The sequence below is a fragment of the Culex pipiens genome, chromosome 1 (genome assembly GCF_016801865.2).
Source record: "Culex pipiens pallens isolate TS chromosome 1, TS_CPP_V2, whole genome shotgun sequence".
Lineage (NCBI taxonomy): Eukaryota > Metazoa > Arthropoda > Insecta > Diptera > Culicidae > Culex > Culex pipiens.
In genome coordinates this window covers 136437770-136458905 of record NC_068937.1, presented here as the reverse complement: position 1 = coordinate 136458905, position 21136 = coordinate 136437770, and the positions used below count along the sequence as shown (strand labels likewise).

The 21136-nt window shown below is 40.5% G+C and overlaps 3 protein-coding genes across 3 annotated transcripts; all 3 read right to left on the bottom strand.

Moving 5' to 3' along the window:
* Positions 1-1608: 1608 nt before the first annotated feature.
* Positions 1609-9572, bottom strand: LOC120420756 (GTP-binding protein Di-Ras2). The gene is made up of 5 exons (XM_039583859.2): positions 7984-9572; positions 7782-7889; positions 2856-3041; positions 2617-2787; positions 1609-2559 (listed from the first exon to the last, which is right to left on the bottom strand). Exons 1-5 carry the CDS (start codon positions 8056-8058, stop codon positions 2221-2223), a joined length of 879 nt encoding a protein of 292 aa, XP_039439793.1. The 5' UTR covers positions 8059-9572; the 3' UTR covers positions 1609-2220.
* A 6261-nt stretch (positions 9573-15833) lies between these two features.
* LOC120420754 (uncharacterized) lies at positions 15834-17792 on the bottom strand. Its single transcript, XM_039583856.2, has 4 exons — positions 17766-17792; positions 16564-17715; positions 16143-16511; positions 15834-16083 (listed from the first exon to the last, which is right to left on the bottom strand). The coding sequence occupies exons 1-4, from the start codon at positions 17790-17792 to the stop codon at positions 15982-15984; spliced, it is 1650 nt and encodes a 549-aa protein (XP_039439790.1). The 3' UTR covers positions 15834-15981.
* Positions 17793-18665: 873 nt separating this feature from the next.
* Positions 18666-21102, bottom strand: LOC120420752 (zinc finger protein ZFP2-like). The gene has a single exon (XM_039583854.2). It carries the CDS (start codon positions 20623-20625, stop codon positions 18802-18804), a length of 1824 nt encoding a protein of 607 aa, XP_039439788.1. The 5' UTR covers positions 20626-21102; the 3' UTR covers positions 18666-18801.
* Positions 21103-21136: the final 34 nt, after the last annotated feature.

Here is a 21136-nt window from a genome sequence, read left to right as displayed (position 1 = left end):
ATTTTCTTTCGCCCTTTGGCGAACTCACTTTCACATTCACTTTTACGGTGTTCCACCCGCGTTGCAGATATTCCGTCGTTCTTTATCGGTGTTCCGCCCTCGTGGCAGAGACTCCGTCGTTTTTATCGGCGTTCCACCCTCGTGGCAGAGACTCCGTCGTTTTTATCGGCGTTCCGCCCTCGTGGCAGAAACTCCGTCGTTTTTATCGGCGTTCCGCACTCGTGGCAGAAATCCGTCGTTTTTTCAACACGTGTCAAAATCACTACGGTTGCAATGTTCACCTTCGAACGATTGCATTTTTCGCCCGTGTCACGAGATTTTTCACACACGCGTTAATATCGTTCTTAAAACACTCGCGGTTTTATCCGTCACGAAACGGACCAATGTTTCTCCGGAAACTCGCGGGTTAAATAAAAAAGCGGTGGACTGTATTTCAAACGTGTATATTCTGTTAGATCTCTTTTTTCCAACTAACTTTCCTTGCCCTGCTTCGCACTGACCGGAAACCAATCACTTGCAAGAAAATATCAAGCTATCCAGCTGTCACTCTACACAGGGTTGTTTCTCTCCTACACTCTCAAAATGTTATACACTCATACAACCCATTTTTGGTTTAACAGAAGTTTTACTTGTTTGATGTGACTTTGCAAATGTTTTTAAAAATGTCAGTTATTTAGGGGTCAACTTTGGCTGTGTTTCTTACTAACATTTCCTATATTTTAAGTAAAATGAAGCATGCCTCTACGCATTTTTTTACAATTTTAATGATAATGGTGCCATTTTATAGCAGATGATGTGAAAAACAAGCAAAAAATTGAAAAAGTGACTGTAAAACCTGAAAAAATTAGATAAGCAAAATGTAATGATAGGAGGTGGTAGAACAGGCTAAATACTACCAAAAACAAACATAAACTAAACAAGATAATTCAAATACAAAAAATAAAACCAGAAAAACATAAAACAATAGAAGTAAAGTTTTTCGTAGAATCAAAGTTGCTCAAAATGACCTCCTAAACACGGGAAAAATAAAAAAAATCGAAAATTGGGCAGTAGAGGGTTAAATTCCGCAACGAATGACATGATTTTTGTAATTAAGTAGCGAAAAAATCTGTTTTTTGCAGTTTTCTTTCGAAATTTGAGTATGCCATCAAATTGGGCTTTAAATTTTACACAAAAGATTTTTTTGGAATATTGAACCCGCATTAAAATTGGTTTTTGGTGGAATTGTTATTAGTTTGTTGTTTATACAATCCTTGCAAAATTTTATTCGTAATTTAAGAATTATGTTGGACACCTTTAAGAGTGCTGAAATGTTCAGTACAGTACAGTGTAACCTCGATTATCCGAAGGCCTTGGAAAAAGTTCACTTCGGATAATCGAATCACGTTAAAAATTGACTTATTTTTAATTTTTCGAGCTAAGGTATGACCTCAAAACTATTCTAAAGTTGTTCATAATTTTTAAATCCATGATGGTAATGCGTCATTTGATCGTACGACTGTCGCTGAAAAAGACAATATTGTGCAACTCGTTGCATGTACAACTATTATTTGAAATTATAAACGGGACCATTCACAATCCAATTCAGCATTAAAGTAATAAAACATGTTTGAGTTGTGCTGGTTTTTAATTTAACGATTTATTCAAATTTATTGAATTATCGAAGCAAAATATATAATAATTTGCTATATTTGCTAGTGATTTTTAATGGCATATCATGAAGTATAAGCGTCTGCTTGTTTCTACGTTGCATTATAATTTTAAATTAGCACTATCATATGTACATAATATTTTTTTTGTTTTCGGTATATATAAATATAATTATGTTGTATAATATCATTTTTCTGATCATTCTTCCGCTTGTGTTTTTTTATTCTCTTTTGTTGGTTTAATCAATTAAGTTTGTGTTTGTGTGTGTTTTTTAGCGTCTAAAATCGATTTAAAACCTGATAATGTGTATGTCCCTTTTCCTTTCTTCGATTTGTTTTTAACCTTTTTTGCTTAGCTTTGCTTTTTTTACGATTTCGATTTTATTCGATTTTTTTGTTGTTCTTGTTGTTTGCTTGTTGATTTTTTTTTTGTTTATTTTCGTTCGATAGAAGTTGTTTCGTGTTGTGTTTTTGTTAAGTTATTGTTCTGTGTTCTGTGTAAGTCTGTGTGTGTGTGAGAGAGAGTGTGTTAGTGTGTGTTTTGTTTCGAGTGCACCACATCAACATTGCATTACATCACTTTGCACTTTTCCTTCAGCGTTCCGCTGGCTTCGCCCTCGGCTCCCGCCGCGGCTCCGGCCGCCCCGTCCTTGTCCTTGTCCTTGCCGCCCTTGGCGTTGGTTCCGTTCGCTGCCTTGTCCTTGGGTTCCTCCTTTTTCTTCGCCTCCTTTGCCTCTTTTGCTGTTTGTTTTTCCTTCTCCTTGGCTTGCTGTTTCGCCTTTTCCTTCTTTTCCTTGAGAAGCTTCTCCTCCTTGGCCTTTTCCTTTAGCATTTTCTTTTCCTTTTTCTTCTTGTTTTTGCCGTCGAGCTGCAGGGACACGTTTCGGTTCTTTTCCATGTTTAGCAACTCCTAAAAAAGTTAACGTTTTTAGCGTAATTCTCGACAATTTGAAATTCAACCACAAACCTGGAACAGCTCGGTGACGTTGTGGTTCTCCTTGGCGGAGGTCTCCATGAACGAGATCCCCCAGGTGGCAGCTTCGGTTTGGCCCTCGATGTTGGTCACTTCGCGCAGCTCCTCCGGCTCGTCGCACTTGTTGCCCACCAGCATGACCGGAATCTGCGAGATTTCGTCGCCCTAAAAAGATTTTTATTTTCAAACATTTTCATTGATTAAGCACACCGTGCTCCCTCTTCCCACTATACCTTGAGCTCCCGGATAAGGCTCCAGATGGGCTTAAGCTCCTCCAGGCTCTGCTTCGAGCACACAGAGTACACCAGGATGAAGGCATGTCCCTTGGTGATGGAAAGCCGCTGCATGGCTGGGAACTGGTGCGACCCGGTCGTATCGGTGATCTGCAGTGTGCATATGTTCTTATTGCAGCTAATCACCTGTGCCACCCCACATGGGGAATAAAAAAGAGACAGAGAAAAGATGGAAACGATTGCAAATATTAATAAAAATGGAAACGAATGACTCATGTGGGAGGGATGCTGGGAAATTGCATCATTTATATAGCATCCTCTCCCTTTCTGTCATCAACGGGAAAAGAGTTGAGCAAGATGAATTTCATATCTATGCTAATGTACTGTTATTGGAACACAAAGAGTGTGTCACATTGCAAGTGCACTGTTGCACATGCGACGATTTCAAATTAAAGTTTTAAATGAAACTGTTTTCGTCTAGAGACCCAAATTACTATCCTTTTGAAGTAACCATAAATTAAGCCTCTTTCAAATGTAACCCAAACCAGACATTCAAGTTCATCCCATTTTAAACCACCTCAATAAGCCTAATCACCACGATATTTACACCCACAAAAACCAAAATCACCCATAAACCAGACGCGTGTGGGTGTCGAAACCGGGTTCTGGATTTGGTCCAAAAATATCCCTGCTCCTGCACCTGGAGAGCTGAACTACAGACTCGACCAGAAACCAACCCCCACACACACACGTCGTCGGGGCGTCGCGTCAAAAATAGATCTCTCAACACCCAATCGCCCGCACCACCCGCGTGACGCACCATGCTTCTCCACCCCCACCACCGCCGAGCCTGATGAATGAAGCTCTGTAACGGATACTCACCGCTCTCTTTCATCCGAGCGCACACACCAAATTGGTATTCAAGCGAAAAGGCTGCCCGAGAAAATCAGCCCCAATGTTGTGGGTCTGTGTGTTTTTGTATTGCTGTTTGGCTTCTTTTTCCTCTTCATCTTTTTCTTTCCGCCTTGAAGGCGGAATCCGTTGTTTTATCAATGAAAGTGAGTACGTCATTTTGTGGGATTTTCCGCTCTTTCCCGCCGTCGTTGGTATTTTTCCATTTATGTGATCATCATCAAACAGAGGTACAATTTGGTGTGCAAGCACACGAACCCAGAAGCACACACACACACACACTCACACACCATAGATTTGCTTGGGATGGGGTTTGCTTTGCAAATCTGTGCAGTAGTTGTGAAATTTTGAACGTTCAGCACGCTTCCTTTTTGGGGCTTGTTTATTATTCAGTATTGCGATGATTACACTGGTCGACGATATTGTTTTGCATTTTTGGAACTATTTGGATAAAAATATAGATTCTTACTTTTTGTGGTATGCATAATAAACCCACCAGTTTGTATCCTGATCAGAATAATTTGATTCCAAGTGCTGATACGTTAAGGAGTATCCATAAAAAATAAATAATTCAATGCTTGATCCTGAAAAGTGATTATATTTTTAATGATTATGAATTTCAACCTCGGATAATACATTTCTGGAGTTTTTTTTTTTGAAAAGGTCCAATAAAACAAATTTTCAGTTTTTGCTTTTTGGGTGTTTTTTAATACCCCTGACTCAAGGCGGTTTCAAAAACACCCAAAAAGCAAAAACTGGAAATTTGGTTTATTGGACCTTTTCATAAAAAACTCCAGATTTTGACTTATCGCAGGGTGGCAACTTTTAACTAATAAATAGCTATTGAAGGTGCAAAATAAAATATTTCGTTGTGAAAAATTAAGCTTTTAGCAAGACATTTGTACCTGAAATTTCTTGTTTTCTGTTTCAAAGTTATTATTTAGATTGAATAAATTGAGTAGATGCATAGTCTGGGACATTACCAAAATTACTGCAAACTTATTTATTTAATCAGTCTACAGGTGAAACAAGATTATTTTGATTTTGAGACAAAATAAAATTATTGAAAATTTTGTTTCACTTACATAAATTTTTGGATTATTTTAAATTATTCATTCTCAAAAGGAATTTTTATCTTCTGTAACAAGAAAGGTTCAAAACGAAGGAATTATCCTGGACCTATTTTCGCACTTTTGCTTACAATTTGAATTTTAGAGGACCGAGCCACGTAACCCAGCTTGTAACGCTTCCGCCTTCCAAGCTGTAGATCGGGGTTCAGAAAATTCTTGAATCCAAAATCAAAATAAACGTTGTAAACTGATAAAAATTATGTTTTCTTCGAAGTACTTTGTTCAAAAAAAAAAATGCAAAAATATATGAAGTCTGGCTTTTGGCTGTAGGATTAAATATTGCATTTTTTAATATGCTCTCAATTGGGTACTAAAGCCCTATGTGAATTTTTATGTACAACGTTAAAAAAAACACGATGAAAAACCTGGGTGCAGAATAGTTGTCCGCAAAACGGCCTCAATTTAGAACTGTCAAAGTGGAACCAATTTACTGTTTGAAAAATGATACCAAGAAGTGGCAAGTATTGTAATCGATCTATGATTTATTTTTTTCAGGAATAAAAAAGTCGAGGGCGTCGAGCTTTTGAGGTATTTGAAGTCAACAAATTTTGTCGAGGTAATTTGTCGCTAACATTTGAATAAGCGCTATGTCTCACGCAAAACCTATGCTTATGAGGTTTTTTGAAATGTTAGTGACGAATTATCAATAGCTATGAATGGCACCAGCTAAATAATATTGAATAAACTTACTCCGATATTATCACTGCGCTTCAATGATACAAAATCACGGAACTTCCATTCGGTTGCTCTTCAGATTCATAAAATTCCACCCACTTCTGACGCAATTGTTCGTCACGTGGAAAACAAAGATTGACTCTTTTGGCCGCCCATCATTTAGTCTACGAACAAAAAAAGCGCAAAACACTTAATTTTTCAGCGAAAACTTTAAAATCAACAGATCCAAAATGTTTCAAAACAAGTCACTTCAGCAGCAAAAAATATGTCACGCTTGAGCTTGAACATAGCCTTCTACTTTGTTTATGTTTACAGCTGTAGTGCAGTTGTATTAGTGAAGAGCAGTAGGGATCATTCGGAAATCACGTTACGCATTCTGTCTTTTCAGCACCCAGTGAAAAACCATTTGTGATCACTTTTTTTCATTTTAATGCAAAACAAAATATTGACAAGACAACATTTTTTAGATGGATCAACTATGGTCCCCTCGGAACGAGCTGTCAAGTAGGAACTTTTCTGGCGGGTAATTTTTCCAAATTGATTTAAAAATCCATTTTCAACTCTTTGTGGTCGTAAAAAGGGTCATTGTACTCAGAAAAATAAGCTTTAACGCTGTAAAAAATAATATCAGGAATCTAAGCATCATTTAAGGACCCAATTCATGAAAGTATCGTTGAAGGTGCTTAATACGCACCCCGCCTAGCTGGCGATTATTTCGCTCTTCTTGTTGAATACAACGGCTTACGGGAATCCAACTGAGTACCACCTTAACATGATTAGTTAACCTTAACATTATTTCAACAACAAAAAATCCATCTAAAATGTTCAAAACATGTGCACGTGATTTATAAACTTTTGAACCAAGATTTTTGTTACAGGGCATTTCGGTATCTTCAAAACTACGGGAACTATCGACATGATTTTTTATACATCCCCTTAAGAATTATCTTCAAAAAGCTTTCTACAACGAAGCTTGACTATTTTTACAATCAGTTCAGGATTGAATTTGTCAATTTTGGAATAAGAAGACAACAACTTAATGCATTCTGAAACCTCATTTGCTGCAAAATGTTAAAATCGTGGCTTGGAATTTCATTTTTTATATTTTTTTATTTATGGAAAAACCAATCAATCGAAGTACAGTCCAGGCTCGTTTTCCGAAGTCCTTGGAAAATTTTCATTTCAGATAATCGAATGTTCGGATCAAGGCTTGAAAAGGGATCTATCACTGAATGGGACTGCTCGATATTCGACAGAACATTCTGTCAGCGATCATTTCCCAAAACGATCATTGCTTGGTAACGGTCGGTGAACGTAAACACGAAGACGAAACGAACGAAAAATGAGCACCACTCAAGCAACCGCCCGAACGAGGCAACGTGCTGTTTCTCTTTCTCTCGTTTTTGTCTTTCTCTTCCTACTGTATGCTGCGTGGTGAAAGAAGTCATATGATTGCTATCATTGGAGAGATGATCGAATTCTCGGTAGAATGGTAAACGACCGCTCTATTTTTTTACATTTTTCATAAATGCGTTTCAAAATTTTAGCTATGCTAGGTAAATTTCAGTAAAATGATAGTTTCAGTAATATGATATTATTTTTATGTATTGCAAAAATAAGCAACCATTTAAAAAAGGATAAATAAAATTTACAATTTTATTTATCGGCAGGAAATTCTCTAAAAATCAATTTTGGTAAGTGAAGCGTGTACAAGAAGCCCTAACCTATCATTCCTTATTTGTTGGACAAAATTAAAGGTTGAAAATCTCAATGCAAAAACTTTCAAAAACATTGTAAATGCATTACAAAATTAGTTACATTTTTTTTGCACCGTCCAGTGTCCCATCATCGCACCATCATCACGACGTTCAGAACATCACGAACTGTATTCACTGGCGCCGCCAGTACCCAAAACGGACGGTTATACCGCATCGCACGTGTGTGTATGTATGTTCGTGTGTTCTTATGGTGTGTCCTTAACGCGAACCCTTCCCAATGCTGCTGCTGTCTGCCGAGTCGCAGTGGCGGTTCATCCTTGCTGTTTCTAAGCCAACAGCAACTTTTCACCGCATTGAGGCAGGACGACAGAAGACTCTTCTTCACCGGGAAAAGGCAATCACACACATCAAATCGTTGTCACTCACTTATCACACAAGAGCACACACACTGACTGACACCTGACTGATGTGTGACTACGGGTCTTGCTTACCTGCCTGTAGGTGTCCTCGATGGTCGGGATGTAGCTCTCGCGGAACGTTCCCTTGATGAACCGGAGGACCAGGGAACTCTTGCCGACGCCACCGGCCCCAAACACCACCTGGAGGACACAAAGCACACAAAACAGCGCGTAAGTACCCCGGCGGAAGCCCAAAATCCGGAACATTTCCGTTAAATCTCGGGACCGAACTCACCACCCGGTAGTCGTTGCTCTGCTCTGGCATCTTAATGTTTTGCAGAATCTTCTTGTTGTTCGTGGCGTCACCCATTTTTGCCGCAGTTCTTGTTGGTTCTCTCTCGCGTGCGAAGAAGGAGGGGGGGGGGGTCGGTCCACGTGGAGTGGAGAGAAGGGTTTACACTTAACCGAGCGCGGAGAGAGAGAGTGCGGGGAGAACCACCCTAGTTTCACGCTCTCACACTCACGAACTCACGGTGACGATTTCTCCCGGTGTGGACGTCGTTGTGGATCACAAATCGTGGTTCTGCTGCTGCTGCTTTCACTTTCCGAGGACTCGGATTGTCGTGCCTCAGCGATCCATTTCCTTCACGGCGATGCGGTAGGGTTGTCCTTTTAAAGTTTTTCGTTTTTGCTTCAAGCACTATCACGTTTTTTGTTTTGTTTTCTTAAATCATTAGTAACGTGTCAACAATTTGTAGAACGTTTTTCTTTGTGTGTATACTTATCATATGCTCAACATTTTATGCACGAGGTAAAACAAAAAAGCTTTCGGTACACTTTGCAACACTTTCCTTCTTTTCTCCCTTTTCTCTTTCTCTTCTTGTGTGTTTTGGTTTATTTCAGCTTTTGCTTATTTATTCGTTTCTGTGACTTTGTTTCTGTTTGTGTTTTTTTTTATCTTGTGGTAAAATTCGATGTTTGTTCTAAGGACGAATGTAGATTCTCTTTTGCTTTATTTTCTGCTCTTGCTCTTGCTGTTGCTTCCGGATCCTTATCTCGCGTGGTCACGTGTATGTGTGTGTGTGTTTTTGTATGTGAACAGCCAAACGAACTTAAAAAAACACACTTTTAAAACTTTCTTTCCTTCTTCTTTTTTTGTCTCGTGGCCGCAGGCGGTGGTTTTTGCTTCTTCGATTATTTCGCTAAACTTTTCGCTTGTTGCTTTTCTTTTCGTCGAGGCGTTTCTTTTAAAAAAAGAAAAAATCACAACTAAAACTTTGCTTTCCTTTCGTTCACCGTATTTACACGACACTCAAACTTTGCTTTTTTTTAACTAACTTTTCGGGGGTGGTTTCTTTTGCGCTGGTGGGGGGATGAAAAAATTAAAGATTCCGCAGATTAAAATACACACCGCAGAGGGAAGGGAACAATCACACGCACTTTTCCACACACTGCAATTTCTCAGCAAAAATAAACTTTTTGTATAATAAATGTTCAACAACGTTTCTTTAATTAATCCTTTTTCGTTTCGATTCGTTTCGTTTGCTGGGTTGGCCCTCTTTCTTGGGTGGGTGATTTGTATGTTGTGTTGCTGTTTTTCCCTGTTTTTCCTCTCCTTTTTTTCACAAAGTCGTCGCGCGGTGAATTTTCTCTAATTTGCGGGGCTAACTTTCGCGGGAACTTTTTCTTTCCTTCGACAGAACGACAGACTTGGAACACGACACAGAGAGCAGTATGTGGACAGCAGAATTTCACGAATTACAACATTTAAAAGTGTGAAAATTTCGCTGGATTTTTCCTTCACGGTTTCCTTGCTTTTCTTTTTTTTTTTTGTTGGGTAGAGTCCAGCAACAGCAACGACGACGACGACGACGACGACGATGGCCCCCAAATGGTGGATGATTTTTGCTGATCCCAGCACACAGTAGTGGAGGAGTTGTTCCCAAACAGTGGTGTCCTCTCTCTGTCCTCCCCCGGGTGGCAGAGGGCGTGCGTGCCCGTGTGTGTGTGTGTGTGTGTGTGGGTGGGTGGTGGCGCCCACAAAGTCACGCACACTATCGTCCCCATTGTGGGGGTGGTGAGTTATCACGAAGTCACGGTTTTGTGGAATTGCATGGGAATCAATGTTAGACATTTTATGTGAAAATTGCAAGATTCGAAATAATATAATTGAACCAATCCCCCTTAATAAGACATGTCATTGTCATTATGGTAAAGTTTCTGTTTCTGAACAATACTAAATAATATAAATTGAGAGTTTGAAGAAAACAAATAATTTCATTTCATTTTCGCAAATTCTTCCAAAAACTATTGATATACTATGCTGTGTCAAAATTCTCATTTTTTTATTTAATTTAATTGTTGCATCCGGTTAAGAATTATTAAAAACCATTCGAAAGGGGCAAACCACTTTAAATATCTAAACGAATACCACCTTATATGCAGACAATATGGAATCAAATTTTCAATGTTTATTATAGCTCAACGTTTTCTTTTTACCTATATCGGCTAAGATATTTAAAAAAAAATGACAAAAAAATTATAAAAGTTACGAGTCATGGTTTAAAAAAATTTATTAAAAAAGTGTGTTAAAATGCATTACACACCTATTCAGTTGTTTTGCAATCATAAGTTTCCAAAATATCAAAGCGTTGACGAAATATTTTTCTCTGCGAATAATTTTTTTTTTTGGTTTGCTGGGTTTTTGGTTAGATTTCTATTTCCATTAAAATTTTGAAGTTTTTGAAAAAATATATATTTTGTCCCCTTATTTTCCGGACCAATTTTTAAGAGAAGGCGACATATACTTTGAAAAATATTTGCAACGGTTCCCTGCAAAGCGGAACTTTGAAAGTAGTATTAGGGGAAGGTGGGGCAAGACGACCATATGAACAATCACTCGTACGGCCGTAATTTTTACAATTTTGATTATTTCCAGTATGAGGAATTGTTGCTTGCGATGCAATTAGCTGATTCTACTACCACATAACCGCCAAAACGACGTAAACGCCACGGGGCATAAGATTTAATGAAGTTTTTTCAAAACCTTTGTTTTCTTATAATATTTGGAAAGTATAAAATAAGGCTTAGGGTTCGTTTTAAGGCTCATTTTATCAAAATTCTATTTTTCCTAGATCAGTAGTGTCTCTACCAATGACTTGCACCTATTATAAAGTATGATTTAACTTTTGGTTATTTTTGTTGAGAGCTTTAAAAAAAATCTTGCAAGTGTACTATATGGAATTTTAGTATGGAAAAAATACGAATTGCTGCAACAACATATTTTATTGAGAAATAAATACAAAAAAGTACTTAAAAACTAATAAACAATTGTTTAAAAAATGTCCATGCAAAATATAGTGATATTATGAAAATTTACTATTTATTGATCCTTGCACTGTAACTTGGATTTGGCCGCACTTTTGACAACAAAATTTCCAAAAACTAGGCAACCAGCAGTTGTTTATTTACATTTCCAGTCGCAGTTTCCACGAAACTGGACATTCGCACTTTAAAATTGCGATTAACAGGTGAGCAACATCGGCTCGCTTCGATCATTTTTTGAAAAAAATTAAAATTTCTCAAGCCAGTTTGACAAGTCGCAATAGTGCGATCGATAGCAATAATTTAGTGCGAAGTCCAAGTTAGTGAGAATTGCGCAATATCATCTAAGTAATAATTTTTATTCGTAAAAACGATAAATTTTTTGGTAAAATATTATTATTTAATCTAAAAATTTAAGAAACGTTCAAAATGATGTATCTAAGTGATAACAGTTCAATTGTTAGCAAATTAACATGTTGTTTCATGCATTGTTCCTCTTGCCCCAACGGGTTGTTCGTCTTGCCCCACTAGTTGAGAAGAACGTACGGAAAATCAAAATTTTTAAAATCAATTTTTTACATTAAAAAACAGGATTTTTTTAAAACTTGTTCTATCAAAGTCTTAGTTAAGACCTGGAATAAGATGATTATAAAAAAATCCGACAGATTTTTCAATGTTTTGATGGGTTATAACGAGCATTTCCTTAGCTTGTCCCACTTTCCCCTACATTCGTTTGGTTTTCTTTGCTGGACATTGCCAAGATACTTACCAGACATATTTCCAATCGAGTCTTCATTTTGCATCGTTCTTGTGCTTCTCTTTCTCGATGGTCTCTTTGATAATGATTACCAAAAACTACAGTGGACTATCTCTCTCTGTGGATTATGTAGGGACTGTCGAGAGCGGGAGGTATCAAATTATAGAACGAAAAATCAAAGCATGCTATTAGAAGGCAAAATTAATTGACAGAGATATTCATATCGAGAAGATCCACAGCCATGGCTCTGATGAGAGTCGACTGTAATAAGTTTTGGAACAAAAATGTTTTGTCAGGTTTGCATGAAATTTATAGCATAATCAAGCCTGCAACAAGCTTTTGCCACTACTCCCACCAAAATTTACTGACAAATTTTAAATGGAGCTCAATAAATAGATACGCTGAAATTCACCCTACGAGAAATTCCGACTACCCAAATTTATTGCACTAGAAACATGAGTAAATCATGTGACCACGATTGCACTAACTTTCATGTAACGTTCAGGAAATCCCAACTTGGATCTATTATTGGTTTTGATAAAAAAAAATTGCTTCGCGAGAAAAGTTGTGAACTTTGCTGATGCCTTTCGTTGATCAACAGTCATCCATTTAAAAACTTAAGTTGACTCATGCCTTTATTTTATTTTTATTTTATTTTTATTGTAAATTAAATAAACTTGTCCGACGACATTTTAAAAAAGTTTGCATAAGGCAAACAAATCAAACTCAAAAACATGCCGTGAATTCCACCCAAACCTGCGCCAAACCGTGCATCCTCGGAATCGGAAAGGAAAAGGACAAACGCACCTACCAGGTTTTAACGCCAAACAGAGAGGGACGCTGCGCCCCGTCACTAGTGTTGGTGAGTAGGTGGTTGGGAAAATGTGTTTTTCCCGTCGCCGATAACACACACGCGAGTTTCCAGTTGGGGAAGCCGACGTTCCCGAGGCTTCGACGGGGGAGCGCTGGGATTTGGTTCATGAACTTGCACGGTGATAAAAGGATAGTGCGACAGGTGAGTTTCGAAATGGCGGGTATTTTAAGGGGACAATTTCGTGGTATAGTTTGTGGTTGTTTTTGATTTTAATAATAGCATTTTAAATAATTGTGCTACGACAATTTCTTGGGATATTTGAGAACATAAGCATTTCTCTTTTTTTTTTTCAGCACATTCAGTAATTTCCAAATAATTTGAACTCTGTACGAAAATATGTAGAATAGCATGAAATGCTTAATCTTTTTTGCCTTCCTCACCTCACTGAGGCAAGGCTATAAAATCACTCGAAAAATGAACTTCTTAAATACACCTCCTAGATATACCTTCACGTATACCTATCGACTCAGAATCAAATTCTGAACAAATGTCTGTGGGGATGTGTGTAGACATGATTTTTTTTCCACACGATTATCTCAGAACTGGCTGAACCGATTTTGGCCGGATCCGCCTTATTCTGTTCGTTTTGGGGTCCCCTAAGACCCTATTAAATTTTATTCTGTTTAATGAAGTACTTTTAAAGTTATGCCAAGAAAAAGTTTTTTTGTAGCCACAAAAAAGGGTGATTTTTGCATAACCTCAAAGGCCGGATCTTTTTGCTTACGCGCGAGAGTCGCGCAGCATGCGTAGGGATTTTGGTTTGACCACGCGGGGGATTGGCAGCCACACCCCCTTGCATGCGTATCGCCCGGTTGCCACATTGCTTAAGCAGTGTCTGCGTCTCTTCTGGAAAAAATCTGTATTAATTATGTTGCTGCATCATTTTGTCTCGACAAAGATTTACACGAACTTTTTACTGAAATATATAACTCATGGGACTTTTCTCCTTTATTTTGGAGAGTTGGTAAAAAAAGAATTGAAAATTGCTGTTCAAGTAAAACCAATAATTACAAAAAAATAAATGAAAAAAAAATAAAAAAAATTAAAAAAAAAGACTCTTAAATTAATTTGTAAATACAACCTAAAATACAACATGAATGCGAGGAAGGCACCAACCACCTTAAGGTGGATTAAGTAACGTTTTTTTGTCAGCAGACAGAAAGAAATCAGTACAGTACTTTTCTTAATTGCTTCTGTTATAATTTAAAACGTTTTGTATATTTTTCTGTGCTTAAAAATGGATCCTACGTGCCTTCCGACGTTAATAATAAGCATTTCAATACAAGTATATAAATTGCATAGCACTTAGTATAAAAATCAGTCATCATCTAGAGTCTGAAGTTGTTGGACAATCTTTGAACTCGAACTCAGTACCGACCGAGCCACGTAGCCCAGTGGTAACGCTTCCGCCTCGTAAGCGGTAGATCGGGGTTCAAATCCCGGCTCGGACCAACACAACTGGTGATCTTTTCCCTTCTGGAATCGATTGCTTAGTAAAGGGAAGGTAGTGTATCGTCACAAACTGGACCTTATCACGACACCTTAGGGAGGCGACCTATGGAATGTTAACATTAACTTTAACATGTTAACATTAAGTTGAGAATGAAACTGCCACTGAATCCGCTTTGTAAATGCCGGCCCCGATACTCTTCAAGGGTGTTCCCCTCAGGAACTGGGAAAGATTTACTTTTTTTTCAGTACATAAAACAAGCTATGCAGCGATTCGCTGTGCTCTTCACTTTGGGGACTTGTTTGCTGGTCTTGGTCCAACATACTGAAGCGGACTACATCATACCGGATTTCGAAGTGAGTATTGGCCGCAACCATTACAGTCCAGACTCGATTATCCAAAGTTTCAATTATCCGATGTTTGATAATCTGAAGGTTTGTACGGGACTTCGGATAATCGAATCACGATTTTTTTTCATATTTCTTTATTTTCTTACTTTTAACATCAAATTCGAGTTCTGTCTTTTGAATTACCAAGGGCATTTTTGCAATATTTCATCACCGCCATTTTTTTTTTTTTTTTTTTTTTTTTTTTTTTCACAAAGCCGCGAAACAGAACAAGTATTTTTATAAGTGCGTGAATAACAATCGGTCGTTGAAGCTCAAAAAAATGTGAGAACAATATCGCGCCGTGGTTCAGTGATAATAAGGCGAAGAAAGTAGACGAAGATTCCGCATGAAGAACATAGCGGAAATTATGTGTTAATTGCACAATGGATGAAGGTTTGAAGTTGACACTATCAAAAGGGGATGGTAAGATGCAATAGAAATATTGCTAGGTTTGATAGTGTCAAAAGGTAAGATCAAGGAATAAGGATTATATGAAACTATATTGTCATAATTATTGTATTCACTGAAATATCTATCCGCTTTCTACCCCCAATGTGTCCTGCACTGGGGGTGCCTGGGGTAACTTCGAGTTGACCTGGGCCGCCCGAGGAATTATGTCGTAGGTGGCTCGTGTACAGGTTCACTCACCTCTCCTCGCGGCAAGGTTTTCCGTAGGTCTACACTCGAACATGCAACATGGGACAGCATGAATCTTCAGCTGAAGCCGGACGAATGTATTCCGAAATTACAGAATTACAGAATTTCATCACCGCCATTTTGGCCGCCATCTTGGATTTAAAAATTCTTAATTATTTTAGAGTAGGTTAGTGCATACATAATAAAAAATCAGGCATCGAAAAAACTTTTTTTTTCGTGATTCGATTATAGAGTTATCTACGTGCGCATGTATTGCGTGTTTGTACACGAAGGGTTTTTAGGTTAAAATTTGTACCCCCCAGCAAAAACAAACGGTAAGCTAGTGTGCGTGAGATCGGGCTTAGATAGCTCTATGGGACCATCCACAAACCACGAGAACACTTTCTTGGAAATGTCAACACCCCCCCCCCCCCCCCCTTGTGGACAATTGTGCATACAAAAAAAAACTTTTTTGTATGGAGCGTGGACAATCGCCATAAGACCCCCCCCCCCCCCCCCCCCAAAAGTGTCAACGTGGTTTATGGATGGTCCCATTCAGAACGTTACTTGGAATAGTTGTGCCCTTGAAAAAGTAATTTTAGTTTTACTGTTTATAAGTATAAACATTGCATCTCTTCATTTCCAAATATGTTTCATCATTTTCTCATATTAATATCAATCAATTCAATAGTTTTCATATGCCAAAATAAATCAACACTTATGCTAGGCGATTTACTATTTCCCTTGTAATGAGACAATCCAACCAGAGGTAATATTTTTTCCGAGTGCTGATAAGCAAAGCTTGTTCATTTCCTTGCCCTTCTACATACTAGCGAATTGAACAACTGCCCTGCGTACACAGTTCAGCTGTAGACCAGATTGCGCAGCGTCTTCAGCGAGCTCAGCTTTTCGATCGCTTCCGCTTTCTCCATGGTGATCCCAACGCAGTACGAGAAGGTCAATTCCTGATGTGATTGATAATTAATTTTAGGAAGCTTTCAACGGGTTTGAATTGTAACCTTACCCTCAATCTCTTGCAATTGGCCACGATAGACAGCACCGTCTCGTTGGTTAGCTCCTTCAAATTGACGAGAACCAATCGACGAAGTCGCGGCAGCTTCCGCGTAATGATATCGATGCAATCGTCGTTGAATCCTTCCTTGTTGTACTCAAACTGCAGAGACTCCAGCTGGGGACAATTGCGCGTCAAGAAGGATATCCCCTTGAACGAAACGCGCGGACAGTGCGTGAGGTACAGCTCGCGAAGTTCGGGAAGGGCCATCGTCAGCAGCGATGCGTCCGACATGTCCCGGCAACTGTACCGCAGCGATCGAAGTCCCTCGATGCGGTCGAAGCGATCAACGCTGTCGTTGAGGATTTCACGCTCCTTCAGCTGAAAGGCGAATTCGTTGAGTTTGAATCCGGACTCGCTACCTGATACGTACCACATAGTTCTCCAGGTCCAGATGCTCCACCGACTGCACATTTTCCATCAACGTCCGAACCACGATTATGTCCCGCATCAGCGTGTCATCGTCGACATCCTCCAGGTAGAACCGCTTCGCGTTCGGGAACGAACAGAAGATGGCCGGCGAAATGAGCGGAAAGGTGACCGACAGCGACAGCTCCACCACGCTCTCGAGCGACGCCGTCTCGTCCCAAGCCCGCACGTCGTACAGGATCATGTTCAGCTTGCGCAGCTTCTTCAGCTGGCCGAACGCCTTGCAGTTGTGGATACTCTCGGCGATCAGTTCCAGCTCTTCCAGCTCGAACAGCGTCTTCGGAATGGCCGCGACGGCTCGCAGCGACAGTTCGGAACCGATGCGGAGAATCCGCAGCTGGGGCTGCTGGTCAAACAGCATGACGAGCGCGTCGGTGAAGTCGTCCTCGTTGCCGGCACTCTTCACGTCGAGCTTGCGCAGTTTCAGCTTTGGAAGCGAGTTTAAAAAGTGCAGAAAGGGCTTCATCTCTTCCACTCGAACGGTCAGATTGCGAAGCGTTCCGGAGTGATTTTGCAGGAAGGGCTTCAACTGGTGCAGTTCCGCTTCGAAGCGCTCGAAGCAGATGGTGGTCAAGGGAGCTGAGTTCAGGAGGGAAGCATTCTGCAGGATGAAGTAGTTTGCGAGGTGAAGCTTCAACGATTTGAGGCTCTTGAGCGATGCAAGGTAGATCTCCGGATTTTGCGGTCGCTGACCGTACGGTTCATCCGACTCGGTAGTGAGCCGTAACTCTTCCAGGTTGTGCAGGTATGGAAACGCCTGAAGAATCGGTTCCGTGAGACGCATCACTTGCAGCGCGAGTGATTTGAGGTTTGGTCCACACTGGCGAAAGAAATCGATAAACTCGAGGGTTTGTGGAAGGTCCGCATCGGAAATGGTCAGCTTGTAGTGGGACTTGGCGAACGGGTTCATCATCTGCGCCGACAGCATCGCGGGAACCGGATTGAGCTGGTGCGTCACCGGATGGACGGGTTTGATGTGAATCGGAACGGATTTCGGAATAATTACGCTCAGGATGATTGCCTTCCAGGGGAGACATACCAGAGCGGCACTTTCCAAGTCTTCCACCGGGAGGTAGTAGAAGATCTTTTCCAGGAGCTGAAAGGATTCGATGTTGAGGGAGCGATGTACACAGGCGAAGAACCTACCTCATTCGGAAGATTTTCAATTTCCATGGTGGAAAAGCATCCGTTTCTCACAAAGTGTGCAAAATTTTAACCAATATTTGATCAATAACTGCGACGAAAGGGTTAAAAATAACGAATTGCGTGTCGGACCAGGCATTTTATCCGCAGATTTGGCACTTTGTTGGATTTTCTAGCAACAGGTGTTTGCGGGAACACTGCCGCTCGACGCATAACTGTCCCATGTAATTTTTGACGATTTTTTAATACCTTTAGAAAAAAAAGATCAAAATGCCATTTATATCTGTTCAAATCAATCGTGAGCTACCACGATTCGCAAGCATCCAGCGAGTCGTCCGATCGCTTGGCAAAGCTTTTCAAAAATATTTTGTGAGGTGTATGGCCTACTCCGCGCATCGGCGACAAACACACAAGAAAAAGCTCAGAGAGGAGCGATGTTAACAAAATCAACAAAATTGCGGTCAATTTGAATTTTGCATGGTGGAAATTGCTGTCAAATGTGTTTTTGATGTTGTGCAAACTAAGAAATTGCCAAATATTTTTGATAACATTGATTTTAAGCAATTTAATCAATGATCAAAACACAGCCGATCGCAAATGATTTGAATCAGCTCTGAGTCTAAGCCGATCAGAAAGAGAGGGAGAGCAGAAGAGAGATTATTTAGTAGCGATTTATGTGGTAGCATCCGATTTGTGTTCGCGAGTGATTTCGAGCAATCAGGACCGTTGCTTGGGACAAATATGCGAAGAACGGCAGTACGGCGTTGGGTAGATTTTAAGGAATGTGTTTCAACAGCGCGTCTACATTATGATTCGTTGGTCACATACTTTAATTTTTAATCAAATTAATACAAAAATACTTATCATACATTTATTGTAAACTTTAAATTCATGTAATAAAAATCCTTTCTGTCTTTTCACGACGCATGCGCTTTGTTTTCGAAACATAAAACAAAAAATCGACTTTCATCGGTATGATATATCTTTTATTGTATACTTCTCATATTGCATGCTTGTTATCAACTTCTTTGGCATAAAACTAGTCACTTTTGGTCTCCTCGTCCCCCTCATCTCCCGCCAACGAATCTTCAAAGTTCGACAGCTCATCTGGCTGGTCCGGTTCTTCAACCTCCTCGATGTCAACCCCATCGATGGTGATCTTGTTGGAACTCTTTTTCTCAGTCGTCGTCGTCGTCCCCTCGTCCACATCCTGGTGATGTTCCCGCTTCATGTGCGTCCGGAACCATCGCAGCTGTTTGAAGCTCCTACCACACCGCGGACAATCGTACGTCGTGGCGTTTTCTGGGGTCTTTTTCTGCGTTTTGTGGACGGTCCGACGGTGAGCGTAGAGAGCGGTCGGAGTTGGGAACTCCTGGCCGCATGGGTCACACCGGATCGGGTCGCGATCGGACCGATGGGAGTCCAGGTGCGTTTTGAGGGAACTTTTCTGCGTGAATCGCCGGCCGCACTCGTTACATTCATACGGTTTCTTCTGCAAATGGCTATTGAGGTGGTTTTTGAGGTTAGAAAGCGTGGCGTATCCTTTGGAACATTTATCGCAGTTGAATTTCTTTTCATTCGTGTGGGTGGACAAGATGTGCGTCTTGAGTGTTTGAGATTGCGTAAAGTTGCGTTCGCATATATGGCATTTGTATGGCTTGAGGTTGTTGTGCGTTCTTGAATGCACGTGTAGATTACTGATGTTGGAGAAGGCTTTCATGCATATCTTGCAGACATGGGGTTTGATATTGTTGTGAATCCTTTCGTGTAATTTCTTCGAGGTGAGTTGCACAAACGTCTTGTCACAGTAGCTACAGCTGTATTTGCGATCTTGCGAGTGTATTCGCATATGAACACGAAAATTTCCAGAACTGGTAAACTCTGCGCCGCACACTTGGCATACGTAGGGCTTGATGTTACTGTGCAATCGCTTATGAATATTCAGACTAGAAGCCTGCGTGAAGCTCTTGAAGCACACGTCACAGGCAAATGGCTTCTCCCCTGTGTGCGTTCTTACATGAACACGAAGATAGCCAATTTTACGGAAAACCTTACCACATACTCCGCAGACATGAGAAAAATCTTTCTTTTTCGACCCCTTCATCACTATCAGTTCAGGTTTCTCAACCTGATCAACCTCTAAATTATTTCCATTGGTTTTCACGGGCACATCCTGCGACATCTCTTCACTGCCCTGTATCGATTCATCGATCACCAAACTGGTCCTGGTCTCTGAGGAACTCTCGCTCACACTGGAACTGCTACAGCTGGAGCTACTCTCCTCCGATCCGTCACTACAACATTCGCTGGAACCACAACTATCGTCATCGCTGTCTCCGACCACGTCCTCTCCACCATCATCGTCATCGTCGTCGTCGTCCACGTCGCTACTCTTCCCAGCCGAACTATCCTCATCCGAAGACCCACGTCCCGTCCTGTAAACAGCCGCCGCGCCCGTAATGTTCAGCTGAAAGCTGTTGGCCGTCACAATCGACGTTTCCGTCGACGAGTCCTCCTCCCTGTGCTGGCCAGTCCCCCCGACAAGTCCCTGATTCTGCGTTGCCAACTGCTCCTGCCGCTGCATCATGACCAGCTGCGTCGACGAGGTGACCGTCGTCGTGGTCGTCGAGATCGGGAAGATCTGGTTCTGGGATATCGGAAAGCCTCCGTTTTCCTTTCGCTTGCGGCGCATGACTTTGTTGTACTTGCGGATGCAGCTCTGGCAGATCGGCTCGACCCGCCCGTTGACCGGGACGATCTTCAGCTTGAAGACCGACTCGAGCAGCCAGACGTTGCTGCTATCGCACTCTATGGAGTCCATGTTTTTGTGCAGCAGCTGACAAAGCTTGCAAAAGTGTACCATTTTGCTTGTGATTCTCTTAATAGTTATGATTAAACAGACATTAACCACGATTTATGTTGCACGTAGAGATTAGTAGTTATGTTATTCTACGGTATTTATGTAAACTTTTGGTAACATTTACATTTTTATCTGTCGATACTGATTTTTATGCTCGGTCGCTGCGTATGTAAACAGTTTATGCTACTGCCGGCTGTCAGCGGGGTGGTTGCATGCTGTCAATTTTATGTTTTATGCCTGTGTTTGACTGCCCTCCAGGGATGTATCGATGGTTCGAAGTCCTGGACAAACTTTGTGCGAAGTACCTCAGCTGAATCGACAAACTTTACCCAAATAGCTAATAGTTTGTGTTCCTCCCGTTCCTCCATAGCTCGACAATGAGGGGACTGTTTTTAATACAGATTCAAATTCGGTGGAAGAGACAAAAACACACATCTTTCCGCTTCGTTTTCTGGTCAACAACTTGTCGTTTAATCCAAAACGTACATAGATATAGGTGCACACAGAATATTTC

Coding starts and splice junctions, on each gene's coding strand:
- LOC120420754 (XM_039583856.2), bottom strand. CDS start 17,792: ATGGAAATTGAAAATCTTCCGAATGAG. Junction 16,512..16,563: donor TGGACCTGGAGAACTATGTG/GTACGTATCAGG, acceptor TTCGCCTTTCAG/CTGAAGGAGCGTGAAATCCT. Junction 16,084..16,142: donor CCAATTGCAAGAGATTGAGG/GTAAGGTTACAA, acceptor CAATCACATCAG/GAATTGACCTTCTCGTACTG.
- LOC120420752 (XM_039583854.2), bottom strand. CDS start 20,625: ATGGTACACTTTTGCAAGCTTTGTCAGCTGCTGCACAAAAACATGGAC.
- LOC120420756 (XM_039583859.2), bottom strand. CDS start 8,058: ATGGGTGACGCCACGAACAACAAGAAGATTCTGCAAAACATTAAGATG. Junction 3,042..7,781: donor TCGAGGACACCTACAGGCAG/GTAAGCAAGACC, acceptor GGGGTGGCACAG/GTGATTAGCTGCAATAAGAA. Junction 2,560..2,616: donor ACGTCACCGAGCTGTTCCAG/GTTTGTGGTTGA, acceptor TAACTTTTTTAG/GAGTTGCTAAACATGGAAAA.